We start from the raw sequence: 16,752 nt of genomic DNA on the forward strand, positions 1-16,752 counted from the left end.
AAGTATTCCTGTATGAGATGTGGTGTCCCAGTGGCTGAACTGCTGTTCCACACAACCAGCCCCAAATGGCTTTTACAGCAGAGTGACTCTATAGCACTCTTGAGGTAACCATTAACAGATTAAACCCTACGTAAGAGCAAAGCCCTCATCACTTAAAGGTAGATGCTTAAAGTTCCTTCTTTGTTCCCCCATTAGCACCTTATTATGGGGATTAAATATCAACATCAACATGAGGGTTGGCCTTGTGTAGCAGTTAAAGCCACTGCCTGGGATGCCTGTATCCCCTGTGGCCTCTGCACTTCTTTTTTTTGTTTGTTTGTTTTCTTTTTCTTTTTCTTTTCCTTTTTTTTTTTTTTTTTAAGTGAGAGAAATGCATAGGAAAGTGAGGTCTTTAATTAGGGGAGAAGGAAGTCTAGAAGCTAAGTTGGGTCCATACCAGGCAGAGAGCAGGCTGGGTGCCACATGGAGCAAGTATGGAGGCAGGAAAGCAGAGGCAGAATGGAGGCAATAAGGCCTCGCGTGCCTGGAGGTGCAGAGCAACAAGAAGCAGGCCCACTGTGTTCCAGGCCCTTTATTTACTCTGATTAGTCTGATTGGCAGGTTGCGTCCAAGTGAGGTCAGGTAGGAGTATGAGATCATGAAAGGGGGCAGGATGAAGGTGTGTTCTCCAGCTTACAAATCTAATCAATTAGATCCTATCTACCTACCTATCATTCTCCGCTCAGGGATTCTAGACCTTAATCCTAAGGGATGCTGAAGGGCGTAGAATCATCGTATCTTCAGTAGCTGCTTCCTGCTTATGAGCAGCATAGCACAGGCCCTGCCTGTCTTGGGTCTGGAAGTCTCTGTCTGACACTTCTGATCCAACTCCCTGCTCATGGCCTGGGAAAGCAGTGGAAGGTAGCCCAAGTGTTTGGGCCCCTGCTTCCCACGTAGGAGACCAGAATGAAGCTCCTGGCCCCTGACTATTGCAGCCATATGGGGCGTGAATGAGGAGCTGGAAGATCTCTCTGTTTGTATAACTCTGACTTTCAAAATAAATAAGTAAATTTCAACATGAGCTTCGTGGGACAAACTATAGCAGTGTCCTAAGTTACCAGCCATATTGAAAAGCTTACAGAGAAGCCTGTGGAATAAGTCTCAACGTTCTCCGTGAGATCTTCCGTGGGGATTACCTAAAACATATTTTGTATCTTTTTGTCATCTTCCTCCCCCCTCTCCTCCATGTTTGTCCATTGAAACTTTTTGGATGAGACCGTCTTTACACAGTAAGCTACTTTTTTTTTTTTTTTTTTTAATTTTTGACAGGCAGAGTGGACAGTGAGAGAGAGACAGAGAGAAAGGTCTTCCTTTTGCCGTTGGTTCACCCTCCAATGGCCGCCGCGGTAGCGCGCTGCGGCCGGCGCACCGCGCTGTTCCGATGGCAGGAGCCAGGTGCTTATCCTGGTCTCCCCTGGGGTGCAGAGCCCAAGCACTTGGGCCATCCTCCACTGCACTCCCTGGCCACAGCAGAGAGCTGGCCTGGAAGAGGGGCAACCGGGACAGGATCGGTGCCCCGACCGGGACTAGAACCCGGTGTGCCGGCGCCGCAAGGCGGAGGATTAGCCTGTTGAGCCACGGTTTGTTATCTCGGTTGCTTATGGTTTTCTGATGCTGTTTTGGGCTGCTGATATGCCTGAATTAGAATTGGAATCGCCACAGCCCCTTCAAGAGTGCCTTGGGTGCATTCATGCCTGCAGAAACATTTGTTGGGCCTCTCCCTAGGACAGGCCATGTGCTACCTGCTGAATATAAATTATGAATAAGAAATTTCTTCCTCAAAGACATTAACAGCCCAGCAAAGAATAGAGGAGAGGGAATGGTGAGAAAGCTGAGCCAGAGTTATGAAGAAACGACCAACTTCAAGAGAATCTGAGGAGTTGTTGATTCCAGAGCAGTATTATATGAGCACAGGAGAGAGGGGAATTCTTTACATGAAGATGTCTTTGATGACTGGATACAGGAAATAGCACTTCAAGTTGGTCAAATATTGAATATCCAGGCAGAAAAAACAGCCACTGAAATGTGAGTGTTCTGCTGTCTGAGGGGCTGTGTCAAGGAAATGCATACTGTTTCACCAGAAGCATCAGGAGAGGAACAAGGAGATAAGGAGACAGTTTATGGACAGAAGTGCAGCTGGATCAAGGATCCACAGCTGTCAAGAAGATGCACATTACTTCCTTTGTATCAGTACAGAATTACAGCTAAGTTATGAATTGGGAAGATTCACACACATACCCCAAGTTAAATTAAAGTCCTATGTAGTGAGCCATACAAACTGTATTACAAGCAAAATGTCAGCCTGGGACTGGAGCAGGTGTTGTTTCCTTAGTGGCTTCCCCAGGCATCTACAGTCCTTCATCACAGAGGTCATGGGGAGACCCAGGTGTCCACGCTGTGGCTTGTGTGTTTTCACAAGCCCAATTCTCGCTATACCATGGCCTTTTTACTGTTACTGTGCGTTATCCTCTCTCAAGAACACTTATCCTCACTGAGCGTGCACTCTGGACTCTGCTGGTTTTTGTAGACTCAGCATGAGTAAGGTCTGATCCTCAGGTGTGGGGAGAAAACCAATCTGTCTGGGACCCTGAGCAGTGTCCATACCTTCAACTTTCCAAACTTCTAGAAAGCCCAGATTCCAATAATAAGACAATGTCTATGTGTATGGCACCAAACCCTAGCATCCAAGCAAGAGATTTCTAGCTCTTCATTTACAACAAAAATAACTTAGAATAAAGGTAAAAGTTCCTGGAATGCTGCTTATGCCTAGGCATATTTATATTTTCAATTTCCGTAGGAAGGCTAATATGTCTATATTTAAAAATACCAAACAGGTTAGTACCACTGCTAATCCACCTTATAATTACAGGTTAAGTATTCTTAATCGAAAGTCTTAAATCTTAAATGCTGAAAAATCCAAAACTTTTTGAATGACAACTTGATATCAGAAGTGGAAAGTTCTGGGGCCAGCGCTGTGGCCCAGCTGGTCAAAGTCCTGGCCTGAAGTGAGGGCATCCCATATGGGTACCAGTTCTAGTTCTAGCTACTCCTCTTCTGATCCAGCTCTCTGCTGTGGCCTGAGAAAGCAATGGAGGATGGCCCATGTCCTTGGGGCCCTTCACCCATGTGAGAGACCCAGAGGAAGCTATTGGCTCCTGGCTTCAGATCAGTGCAGCTCTGGCTGTTGCAGCCATCTGGGGAGTGAACCAGCAGATGGAATATCTCTGTGTGTGTTTCTACCTTTCTTGGTAACTCTGTCTTTCAAAGAAATAAAATAAATCTTAAAAAAAAAAAAATAAAAAGTGGAAAATTCCATACCTGACCTCAGGTTGGGTCACAATCAAAATGCAGGTTCACTGAAGATGTTGTATGACATTACCTTCAAGCTAAATCTATAAAGTGTACTGGAAACATAAGTAAAGTTCATATTTTGATTAGATTTGATCCCAAGATATCTCATTGTATATATGTAAATATTCAAAATTCTAAAGAATCCAAAATCTGAAATACTTCCAGTCCCTAACATTTTGGTTAAGAGATACTCAGCCTGTACTTGAATTCTGCTACATGTTAATTATCCACTCAGGCCTTTTTCCCCCGTTAAGATTTCAACCTTCTTGGGAAAGGCTGTGTTGAATTACTGGAACTAAGCACACTCTTTGGAAGATGGGCGCATGTTAACACATACTTGAGTGAATCAGTAAGTCAGTGAATAAGGTCAGATCCAGTGCAAATGAAAAGTCCTGGGCCTTCTCCACTGTGTTCAGAGTCACACACTGAGAACTGCTATGTTTTGTTGTAGATCAAGAGTGGGGTCCATAGAGGGCAGTCAGAAAAGAAAAGGTAGTGAGAGTACTAAATAAGAAAAATATGTAGGTGTTCATTGAAGGTCTATGTGGGTGTTAAGTATCTTGGCTTTTACTTTTCTTTTTTTCTTGTTTGGTGTAGGAAAGGGACTCTTCAGGATGTAGAGTTGGAATTACCTCCCAAAAAAGTTATAGGAAGAGAGACTCAAAACCAGATTTATTTTTATGTTTTAAAAGTAGTTTCTTTTAATAACTTTTTGCCCAGAATAATAGTTTTCAGTGAGATTCATGAACTTGTTACTTGCCCTTTTTCTTAAAAGTCAGGTCAATTAGGGTGTAATTTTTAAAAATTTTTAACCAGTTTTTAACAGATTCAATGTGATTTGTAGATGTAATTCTAAAAATATAGGGGCCAGTGCCATGGCTCACTTGGTTAATCCTCCGCCTGCAGCACTGGCATTCCATATGGGTGCCAGGTTCTAGTCCCGGTTGGCTGCTCTTCCAGTCCAGCTCTCTGCTATAGCCCTGGAAGGCAGTGGAGGATGGCCCAAGTGCTTGGACACCTGCACCTGCATGGGAGACCAGGAAGAAGCACCTGGCTCCTGGCTTTGATTGGTGTAGTTCTGGTAATAGTGGCCACTTAGGGGGTGCACCAACGGAAGGAAGACCTTTCTCTCTGTCTCTCTCTCTCTCTCACTATCTAACTCTATCTGTCAAATTAAATATATATATATATACGTATATATATATATATAATGATGTTCCCTTTCTCCCTCCCTCCCCGACCCTTTTCCTTCTCCCTTTCTTTCTTTTATTTATTTATTTTTTTTAGTTTTTGAGATAACATGTTTTAAAATTATATTACAATAAAGACTTAGCACTTAACTCAAATAAAAAGTTTAACAAGTAAAAAACAAAAGGACCCTAATTTAGTGGGAATATAGATAATGGCTATAAACAATAATTGAATGGAAAAATGACCACTTCACCCACATACAGTAAATTTTAAAGTAATCACAGATCATTAAAACTATATTAGTTTAACATTCTTAACCATTGGTTTGGCAGACGTAAAAAACAAAGCTTTACAAAACTATATTTGCAACAATACTGATACACACAGAGATTTCTCATTTTTTTTCTCTCCTTTTATTTTATTTATTTATTTTTTTGTTGATAGTGGTTCTCCTCAATGTGATTTTATCTTATTTTATTCCTTTTTCTCTCTACTTTAGATTTAATTTATTTCTTTTTTTTTTTAACTTTTATTTAATGAATATAAATTTCCAAAGTATAGCCCATGGGTTACAATGGCTTCCCCCCTCCCATAACTTCCCTCCCGCCCGCTATCCTCCCCCTTCCCGCTCCCTTTCCCCTTCCATTCATGTAAAGATTCATTTTCAATTCTCTTTGTATACAGAAGATCAGTTTAGTATATATTAGGTAAAGATTTCAACATTTTGCCCATATAGCAACACAAAGTGAAAAAACTACCATTGGATTACTAATTATAGCATTAAATAGCAATGTACAGCACATTAAAGACAGAGATCCTACATAATTTTTTTTTTCAAATTAATTAATTTTCTATGCCATTTCCATTTTAACACCAGGTTGTTTTTTTTTTTTTTCATTTCCAATTCTCTTTATATACAGAAGATCAATTCAGTATATAATTAGTAAAGACCTCATCAGTTTGTGCCCACACAGAAACGCAAAGTATAAAAATACTGTTTCAGTACTAGTTATAGCATCACTTCGCTTTAGACGACACATTAGGGACAGATCCCACATGGGGTGTAAGTACACAGTGACTCCTGTTGCTGATTTAACAATTTGACACTCCTGTTCATGGCGTCAGTAATCTCCCTAGGCTCTAGTCATGAGTTGCCAGGGCTATGGAAGCCTTTAGAGTTCGCTGACTTCGATCTTATTCCGATAGGGTCATAGTCAAAGTGGAAGTTCTCTCCTCCCTTCGGAGAAGGGTACCTCCTTCTCTGATGGCCCCGTTCTTTCCACTGGGATCTCACTCACAGAGATCATTCATTTAGGTCTTTTTTTTTTTTTCCATGATATCTTGGCTTTCCATGCCTGCTATACTCTCATGGGCTCTTCAGCCAGATCTGAATGCCTTGAGGGCTGATTCTGAGGCCAGAGTGTGTTTAGGACATCTGCCATCCTATGAGTCTGCTGTGTATCCCACTTCCCATGTTGGATCTTTCTCTCCCTTTTTGATTCTATCAGTTAGTATTAGCAGATACTTGTCTTGTTTGTGTGATCTCTTTGACTCTTAGACCTATCAGAACTATCAATTGTGAGCTGAAATTGATCACTTGGACTAGTGCGATGGCATTGGTACATGCCATCTTGATGCTCCCACATATAAGGGGAAACATGCAGTATTTGCCTTCCTGGTCCAGCTTATTTTATTCAACATGTCCTCCAGTTGTATCCATTTTGTGCAAATGGTAGAATTTAATTCTTTTTTATAGCTGGATAATATCCCATTGTGTATATGTACCACATTTTTTTTTATCCATTCATCTTATGATGGACACAGACATCTAGATACTAAAACCTAGAATATTTAACTCCCAGAATTCTCAGGCACTCTTTGAAAGCAACCTCTTTCCACACCCAAGCCTCTGAGTCCACCTATCTTTTTGGCTTTTGAACAGCCATGAATGTCTCTGGGTGAGTGTTGGTATATGCTTTCATGACCTATTTTTTCATCTCTCTTGGGTAGATGACAAAAAATAGGACTGCTTGGATGGCACCCTAAGGAATTGAGTTTTTGTGTTGTATATCCTGGGTGTCTGTGGGTGTTTTAAGCAGTGTGGTCCCATGCACAGATTGTGTTTCAGGAATACCCTCAGCACAATTCAGAGCATGGGGACAGTCTGCAGGTGGAGATTGGTTAGGGAACTGGTGCTTTTCACTCTGTCTTCTGGCAGAAATTACTGCTTTTCCATGGAACAGGTAAAGGACAGAGAGTAATGCAGCGATTCTGTGTGTGTTCATTGGGGGTCAGCTTCTCCCCGGGCACCATAGTTTGAAAACATCTTCTTCCACAGACTAAGTGGAAATGAAAAGGAGTCATCATTGATTTTTGTACAATCTCACTATGTGGAGCTAGTGCTTTTCTCATGCTTTCAACTAATTCTTTTATTTTTCTTCTTTTCCATTCTCTTTGATCTGCATATTTCACCCATGGCATAGTAGGGGAAGTAAGGATTTGAGATGTGGCTGCTTTCTTTTCTTTCCTTCTTGGAGCTTTTGGAAAAGGGTAAAACACTCATGATGCCAGCAATTAAAAAAGACTTTTAATTCAGCTAGGCTAACATCTTCCTAAACCATTCTGAAAAATCCAAATTTAGCAAAACTGATAATCATCTCCAGCACCTTATAGGTGTACTTTGAAAGACTATTTATGTGATTTAAATCAACTGAAAATTACGAGGACAGGAATTGTGAGTTCAGAGAGACCTTACCAGAATCAGCCCACGTCACCCATTTGTCGTTGAGAAAACTGAGGCCCAGAGAGAGCGTCTGAGAATCCCTTCATTAACTGCAATGAGAACCCATCATTTCTTCATCCAGACCGTGGACTTTCCCAAAACAAGAAGGAAGGATGTGTCTTACATTTTTTTAACTATTGAGAAAAATTGCCTCAGGAATTTTATAAATTAACAAATAAAAATAGGGGCTGGCATTGTGGCTTAGCAGGGTAAGCTGCTTCTTGCAACACCAGCATCCCATTATTAGAGCACTACTTCAAGTCCTGGCTGCTCTGCTTCTAATGTTATTCCCTGATAACGTGCTTGAAAAGACAAGGGAAGATGGTTGCAGTGCTAGGGCCCCTGCCACCCACATGGGAGACCCAGATGGAGCTCGTGGCTCCTGGCTTCAACCTGGCGCAGCTCTGGCTATTGAAGACATTTGGAGAGTGAACCACTGGATGGAAGATAATTCTTTCTTTGTCTTCCCCTCTGCCTTTCAAATAAATAAAACAAATCTTTAAAAAAATAATAAAAATAGTCATCATAGCATGAAAATTGAGTTTCAAAGAGAAGCAATGGTTACAAGCTATTAAATATGATATCTAAAAAGTAATTTCTTAGTAATATGTACTATGAGATTTTTAATATTTTTTGTTTTATGCTGTTATTGAAATATTTTGACAGTAAGACTCAGTATGACTTGTTAGCAAGAATATTATTTTACTGTTTTAGCATTAGGATGTCCTAAGCTGCCAGTAATTTTTCTTTTCCTGTAAATAAATTTAATATTAACTTGAACTTCATAACACAGGGGATACTAAACTGATGATGCCAGCAGTAAAAGGCTCTCTCCAAGTGCACACCAAGCTTTCCTGGAGGTCCTGCTGTGGTTCTGCACACAGACACTTCTATAAAAGTGAAATGGGCAATTGGGAGACATAAGTCAGTGTTGAGACGACAAGACACAAACTTCCACCCCATAAAAGCATGCCTCAGTCAAGTGTCACTTTCTGTATCAGCAGATATGCCAACATACGGTGACACGCAGTTGGAAAAGCCCTGTTCACTGTTTGCTCAGGCTCTGATTTGGAGACAATTTACAGCAAACAATAGAGGGCCTAGCCACTGGAGAAGGGGAGAAGAAGGCAGAATAAACAAATTAGGAGATTATAGCAATCTTTAAAAAAACACACAAGTAAGAAGGTAAGGATGATCAAAATGCCAGCTTTATTACTGATGGGAGCTGAACAAAGAATGCAGTTTAGATAATCAGGAATAACACATTTCTTAATACTTAACCCCAGAACTGGACATAGCCACTCACTTCCGGCACGTGCTACTGCCTCGGTTCTATGTGGGTCACCTCTACCTGTAGATGTTCAGCTTAATTCATTGCATGTGCTCTCTTCTGAGGCTGCAACCCTACATACTCTTAGGAGGCACTGAGGGAAGTGGGAGTGGACTTGAGCTTTGCAAGTGTGCACCTACCCCTGACTCAGTCATCCCATGTGTCACATCACCTCCCCTGTGGAGAGAAGCAGGCAATTAAGGTTTTTAGGGAACTTCCTTCTTGGAAACCAAAAAGTGTCTCTTTCCTCCCGGGTGGGTAGAACCTCAGTGACCCCAGCTCTGCAGTTATATTCTCTGTGTTGGGAGCTTGAGAGACTAACAGATGAACTTAAGAGGCTAAAAGGTGAACTATCTTAAGGCACCTGGCCCAGTTACTGGCTGAGTGAGAGCAGACAAAACAAAACAGGTGAAGGACGAGTTCCATTCAGTTGGCTGTTAGATAACTCCACGTGTGTCTGCTTTGCCATTCTTTTACTTGTTTTCCTTAACCCAGTTTCTGATTTTGACAGTGGGGTGAATAAAGATCCATTCTCTGAACCTAGGTGGACAGGAGACAGAACAGACGTGTGAAAAATAGTGAGCTCTGTCTCTGATGGCCTGAGTTGGAGGCATCTGTGTCGGTCGGCACTTGGATGTAGGATATTTGGGATAGAGGAGATGCACTGGTTAATTTTTAGCTCAGTTTGAAATGTTAAGTCCTTAATGCCCCTGGGGGCAGGGAGAGAGGTGTTGCTGCAAACATAAAATCCCAGAGATCAGCAGAATGAGGAACTGCAGAGGAGACAGGAGATAAGAATGGCCAGAGGATGAGGAGGAAAACAGGAGAGTGGATAGTACAAAAGTCTAGGAAAGTGATCACTTCTGGAAAAAGAATGAGTCGGATGAAATGCAAAGGACTGCGTGAAGTATAACAGGAAAGAAGGGGAACAAACAGGTTGCCTTTCAGACCTTTCAGAGAAGGTCGTATCGGTTCTCCACTTTTTGGCTAAGATCAAGTGCAGAGAAAGTCGTGGACACTTTCAGCTCTAAGGTACCGAGCTGTATGCAAGGAACTTTGCTAAGTGCTTCCTGTACAATATACAGGTAACTCTCCAAAACACTCCTTGCATTTTATAGAGGAGGAAAATGAGACTCAATGGAGTTTAGTACCACAGAGCTTGGAGGTGACAGAGTAGACTCAGACTTCTGCCATCTCACCCATAACCACTCAGCACTCACTGCTGCCCATGTGGTGTGGGAGGAAGCCAGAGCCCTGAGAGCTGAGGTGGTGAAGAAGTGCCATCCTAGGGGAAGGGGACAGAGCATGGCAAGTACAGGAGGGTAGACTGAGTGTGTTTCTGTTTGTTTGCTTTAAGATGGTACAGACTTCAGCATGATTAAATGCTGATGGAAGCCCAGGAGGGAGCCAGAGACAGGAGACAGCGAGAAGGCAGAAGGCAGGTGTGTGTAGAGGTAGAAGAAGAACTGTTTTTTTGTGATAAGGCAGAAGTTATTAAATGTGTATGTTTAATATCAGGAGCTTGAGGAAATTCTCATCTGATGATTCTATCTCTTCCACCCTACTCCACCTACTCACCACCAGTCCCCTTCTCCACCTGGAGCCTACTGCTTCCCTGCAAGCTTCTGGCCTCGACACTCAGATTCCAGAGAGCACTCTGCATCTGCCCACTCCACGTGCACTGCCCAGTGCACAGGCAAAACCTGCGGGATGTGACCTCCTTCCAGGAGGGGAGACTGTTCATTGAGTGCCAGGGTTGTGCACACAGCAGAAAACTGTTTGCTGAGTCAGTATGTATAGATCCAGTCTACTTTTAAACCATGGTGCCATCCTGTAGCAGTTTGTGGTTTGGAAGGGACTAAGATACATGATGAATTGATTATAGTAAGGGTCATTTAGGTGAGGAGGACCACAGAAGAGGGATTATGAGAGCCATGGATAGGGGCCAGGGGAATGAACTGAGACTATGTAAATGATACTGAGAGAAACATCATAAAAACTGTGATTTTGAGCTAGTTTCAGAAAAACAAGTATATTTTCATCTGACAAGATGAGAGACAGGCTGGTGCCGTGGCTCACTTGGCTAATCCTCCACCTGCGGCTCCGGCACCCCAGGTTCTAGTCCCGGTTAGGGTGCCGGATTCTGTCCCGGTTGCTCCTCTTCCAGTCCAGCTCTGTGCTGTGGCCCGGAGTGCAGTGGAGGATGGCCCAGGTCCTTGGGCCCTGCACCCGCATGGGAGACCAGGAGGAGGCACCTGGCTCCTGGCTTCAGATCAGCGTAGCTCGCCGGCCGTAGCGGCCATTTGGGGGGTGAACCAACGGAGAGCACAGTGGGTAAAGACACCACCTACAATGCTGGCATCCCATATGGACACCAGTTTAAGTCTTGGTTGCTGTACTTCCGATTCAGCTCCCTGATCATGGTGTGGGAAAAGCAGAAGATGGCCCAAGTGCTTGGGTCCCCGCCACCCACATGGGAGAGCCGGATGAAGTTCCTGGTTCCTGGGTTTGGCCTGGCTCAGCCCAGCTCAGCCCTGACTGTTGCAGCCATTGGTGAGGGGAGTGAGCCAGCAGATGGAGGAGTTTCTCTGTGTGTGTGTCTCTCCCTCTTTCTCTGTAACTCTGATTTTCAAATAAAGAAATAAATCTTTAATGAAAAGGAAACAAATAGCACAAGGTTTTATGTTTTTAAAGATTTACTTCATTTAGTTGAAAGGCAGAGTGACAGAAAGGGGGGGAAAGTAACAAAATCTTCCATACACTGGTTTCACTCCAAGTGGCTGTAATTGCCACGGCTTGACCATGCTGAGGCAGAAGCCTGTAACTCCATCCAGGTCTCCCATGTGGGTGCTAGGTACCCAAGCACTTGAGTCATCTTCCTCTGCCTTCCTTGGTACATTAGCAGGGAACTGGATTGGAAGCGGAATACCTAGGACTAGAACTGATGCTCAGATAGGATACTGGTGTCACCATCAATGGCTCAACCGGCTGTGCACCTGCCAGCCCTGGTACAGAGGTTCTTCTTCTTCTTCTTCTTCTTCCTCTTCGTCTTCGTCTTCGTCTTCTTCTTCTTCTTCTTCGTCTTCTTCTTCTTCTTCTTCTTTTTAATTATTTTATTTATTTGAAAGACAGAGAAAGAGGTTTTCCATTCTGCTGGTTCACTTCCCAAATGACTGCAACAGCCAGAGCTGAGCTGATCCGAAGCTAGGAGTCAGGAGCTTCTTCCAGGTCTCCCACGTGAGTTCAGGGGCCCAAAGAGTTGGGCCACCTTCTACTGCTTTCTCAGGTCATAGTAGAGAGCTAGATTGGAAGAGGAGCAGCCGAAACTTGAACCGGCACCCATGCAGGATGCTGGCACTGCAGGTTGGGGCTTTAACCCAGTTTACCACAGCACGGACCTAGCACAGAGGATTTATAGGAAACATGGGTCAGTCCAGTTTGAGTGAAAGACAGGTAGCAGCTCTGTGGTGCCAGGTCCGTGATGCACCTGAAGGGCTTTGACGACTAAAGAAAGAGATTCTGTTTTACTTGACTTTTCTTGAGAGTGGCTTTCCATTTTAATTTTGTTGTACCACAAAAAGCTCTGAACATATTCAAGAAATATTTTAAGCAGTATTTTGGATTTAGCCAGAAGAGTCTAGAAATCAGGGCTACTGTTTTTATTTCAAAAATGAAGCCAAAAATAAATAAAATAAACAGACTAAGCTAGATCTCTGGGTGTTTCAGGTCACCAGTAACCACCCGATGTCCCATTAACACCTTGGGTATGGCTTTGTCATACCTGAGGAGTAAAGGGAAAGGGAGCCCAGAGCACCTGCTTCTGCACTTGTGTATTGGAGATCAATACTGAATTTCTTGCTGCTTGTAAATCGTTATCCTTAAAAGCTAATTCTAAGTAATAAAATCCAAAAAAATCATTTTTTTTTCTTTTTTACTTTCAGTTAAGAAAAAGAAGCCTAAACTTTTAAATAAATTTGATAAGACTATTAAAGCTGAACTCAACGCAGCAGAGAAACTCCGCAAAAGGGTAGGTTGATGTTCTTGTTTGACACAGAAATGTGCAATGGTTCCATTGTTAAATAAACCCAGCCATTACTCTTGGTTTATTACAAATAATAATAATAATAAATGCAAATGCAAACCACATTTGAGTGGAGTGGATTTTTCCCAGGCATATCAGCACATTTCCCCATAAAGTGCATCAAATGGAAAGGAATGGCAGCCACATTGGCAGAGAGAAATAGAACTGCCCTGTTCAGGCCAGCTGTCTTGGATGTCAGCCCACCTCTGTCACCTTCTAGATGTGTGGTTTTGAGCAATTCATTTGGCCATCTGAGCCTCCATCTCCTTATTGTTTTTAAAAATGAGAATGTTAAGTACCCTTCCAACTCTTTACTTGCTTTTCATAAAGATTAAATGAAATGAAAAGAAGAAATCAATACTTTTATATAAAATATCAGTGGAATTGTTTTCTTTTTTAAGAAATTTAGGTTTAATTGCCACATAATAAATGCAAATACGTGTGGGATGCAGTATGATGATTCATATGTTTATAAAATGAATAATGATCAAATCAATCCAATTATCATTCCCATCTCTGGGCAGGGATGGGGAATGTCTGGCCATAAAAGGTCCATGAAATCACTGGGTCTGGTCCTGCCAAGGCAACAGCAAGTGCAACTTGAAATTCAATAAATGTATAGCAGGCTAATTTTTAAGTGGATAATTTTGTATGGCCCATGAATGATGTTATAAATATACAGTTGGTCCTTGATGGAAAAAAGGCTGCCACCCCTGTGACACTTATCATTTGTGTTTGGAGCTTCTGAACTGTGAAGATTTCTCTTGTTTTCCAATTTTGTTTACTTAGTTATTATTTGAAAGGCAGAGGACCAGAAAGAAGGTGAGAGAGAGAGAGAGAGAGAGAGAAGGAAAGAGATTGAGCTTCATTTGCATGGCCACAACAGCCACATCTGAGCCAGGCCAGAGTCAGGAGCCAGAAACTCCATCTGTGTTGCCCACCTGAGTGGCAGGGCCTCAGATACTGGCCATCTTCCTCTGCCTTCCCCAGCACTTTAGCAGGGAACAGAAACAGAAGCAGAGCAGCTGGGACTTGAACCAGGGCTCTGATATGTGATGGTGACATTGTTGAAAGCAGTGGCTCAACACACTATACCATAGCACTGGCCCTATACTCTGAAGTTTTCAATTTTATAGCACGTTAATGTAAAAACAAAGACTAGGTTAGTCCAACACTATTATGATGGCTACAATTAGATGAAATAGATTTGATTTAACATTCTTCTCACTGTTAATCTCGTGCATCTCCATTTCTCAGGGTGACTTTTTAGCTTCAGTATAAGTTGATTTGAAATACTATTTGCATTCCATTTTAGATTTTACAGTTTTTGAAAACAATCAGCTGAAACAATATAGAAGTTATTAGTTTCCTTAACTCAGTCATACTCATGTAATTTTCAAGCCTAAAATGTTTATTATAATTATTTTTTCATTAGTTGCCAATTAATTATCTCTTGTTTTACATAGAGGATTGTCTTTCTCTACTTGTATTTAGACTTGTGCTATAATTCTATTTAGACTTGCAATGCTCACGAATTTTCATATCCTATGCTTTTTTTTAAAAATCAAGTAAACATTGACTCCCCAAAAAAGGAGAAGAGAACATAATTAAATAAGCAATGATAATAGAAACACACAAGTTATAGGGCTGGCACTGTGGTGTAGTAGGCTAAGCCTCTGTTTGTGGTGCTGGCATCTCATGTGGGCGCCAGTATCCTGGCTGTTCCTCTTCCAATCCAGCTTTTTGCTTCTGACCTGGGAAAGCAGTAGAAGGTGGCCCAAATGCTTGGGCCTCTGCACCCACATGGGAGACCTGGATGAAGCTCCTTGCTCCTGGTTTCGGATGGACTTAACCCCTGGCCATTGCAGCCATTTGGAGAGTGAACCAGCAGACAGAAGACCTCTCTCTCTGTCTCTCCCTCTCTCTCTATGCAATTCTACATCTCAAAATAAATCTTTAAAAAAAACACATACAAGTTACAAAACTGAAATGGGGTAAGAATGGGCTTCACATATGTTTACTGCCAAAGTACCATCCGGGCATAAAGGCTTCTATAACTAGCATTAGACAAGGTCTCCAGGTCAAGGTAGGGCTTACCCTCTTCACCATTGATAAAAATGGTGTAATGTAGCAAGGAATTGTTCACTACCCGTAAATTTAAATATATGGAATGACTTCTAAGTCATTATGTGTAACTATGAAGTAAGGTCATCAACTACTTGTGAGGGATTTGCATTTTGTAATGGAAGTGAAGCAAGGAGTTTCTTTTTCTGTCCTCATTTGGTGCCCTCTACTTTCTCTGTACTAAATGCCATCTATGAAAATGCAGGATGTTTGGAGAACAGGTCACGCTTGGGATAAAGAACAAATGCACAGTTTTAGAGAAGGGATTTTATGTACCTCTAATGAATGGTAAGGAAGGGCTCAGTTACCAAGTGGCAAATAAGTCAATGGGACATGAATGTGCTCGAACAGTCCGTGGGGTATTCTCATCTTGCTTAGTTGGAGAAATTATGATGTTTTCCTCAAGGAACACCGTGAAATCTATAACAGTGCACATAAAGGAGGAAGAAGTGGCCACATAAACAACTGGGAGTTGTTTTATTGACTGAATTATTAGCATGAATTATTAGCATAATGAAGTCTTTTAGGGTTATTTTTATAGCTAGTATTTTCAAAGGATGTGACTTAGTGCCCTGGAATAGCTGAGGACTGAGCAGAGTCATGCCCTAAATAGACCCAGTCTAGTCTTAGTTCACAGTTCATGTTCAAGTACTTCACTATGTGAAACTATTCAGTCATGTTCTCTTCCAAAACATATAGATTGGGTAATTTTTCTTTCATTCATATTTTCAAAATAATATTCATTATTTAAAACTTCTCCCTAATCCCACAAAAAAGATTTGGAATGACATACTGAAACATAATCATTTATCTGTTGGAATCATGTATTATTGTATTATAAGTGAAAAAATAAGGAGAGAGTAAAGAAAACACACACACACACAGTGTAAGGTCAACGCAGGATCTAAATTGTGTTAGGAATGACATCAATCCTGCTTCCTTGTAGTTAGAACAAAGGAAATGGAATCAGACTATAAGATAAACATTGCTCATCAGAATAGCTGTTCTGCACCAAGTGTAGGAGGAATGGGGTGCTGTAGATCTTCATAGAGCGTACACTGATGATTGACTGCAAGACTTCCTTCCTGATGTCAAACCAGAGGATTGCCTGCATGGCTGTATCTTAATGTCCTTCAGCATATATGGCTCATTGAACTCAGGCCAAAACAATGTGCCCCAAATAAGGATCTCTCCAATAAACCATCCTGATTCTAGGATGAAATACACATTATCTTGAGGAACAGATGATTTTCAGGCAGTTCTTCAAAAACATTGTATTTTGCAACTGAGTTTTTTAAAATGAGAATTGTACAATAGTGCTAGGAGATATATACAAATATAAGGAAGGGAAATCTTTCATACTAAAAGCAAATACATATATACTTCACCAGCCAGTTGAAGTGAGAGCAGGACTAATGATCCCTTAGAAAAGCCACACACACACAGTATTTGTCTTTGGGGAATCCAAAGATGCCTAGGGTAGAGCCAAAATATTCCACTATTTTTGCAGCTTTTATAAGGCAAGAACAATATGAGTTACCAAATTTGTTCTGGATGTTGTTATTCTTAGATTTTAAATCTGATAATGGTCCATTTAGCACAATTTTCACAATAGTTTCAACATCTGCAATTTAGGTTGCATAGGGCATATAGACTGACAATGTCTTCCCAAAAGATACCCATCTTCTAATACCTGGAACTTGTACATGTTATGTAATTTGGGGAAAGAGTCTTTGCATTTGAGATTAAGTTAAAGATTTTGGGATAGAGATTATTTTAGTTTATCTAGTTGAGCCCTAATGAAATCATGTTTCCTAATAGGAGAGGAGAGGTGGAAATCTGATATAGACACAC

At 41.6% G+C, this 16,752-nt stretch overlaps 1 protein-coding gene across 4 annotated transcripts in view; it reads left to right on the forward strand.

The window, feature by feature from the left end:
- The window catches only part of ASPH (aspartate beta-hydroxylase), a 237,495-nt gene that overhangs the window by 150,278 nt on the left and 70,465 nt on the right, over positions 1-16,752 (forward strand). For all 4 annotated transcript variants that reach the window (XM_062188446.1, XM_062188443.1, XM_062188444.1 and 1 more), the window contains one exon: positions 12,635-12,720. In XM_062188446.1, coding sequence (XP_062044430.1) covers positions 12,635-12,720 — 86 coding nt within the window. The remainder of the gene's footprint in view (positions 1-12,634; positions 12,721-16,752) is intronic.

This window comes from Lepus europaeus, chromosome 4 (assembly GCF_033115175.1).
Source record: "Lepus europaeus isolate LE1 chromosome 4, mLepTim1.pri, whole genome shotgun sequence".
Taxonomy (NCBI): Eukaryota; Metazoa; Chordata; class Mammalia; order Lagomorpha; family Leporidae; genus Lepus; species Lepus europaeus.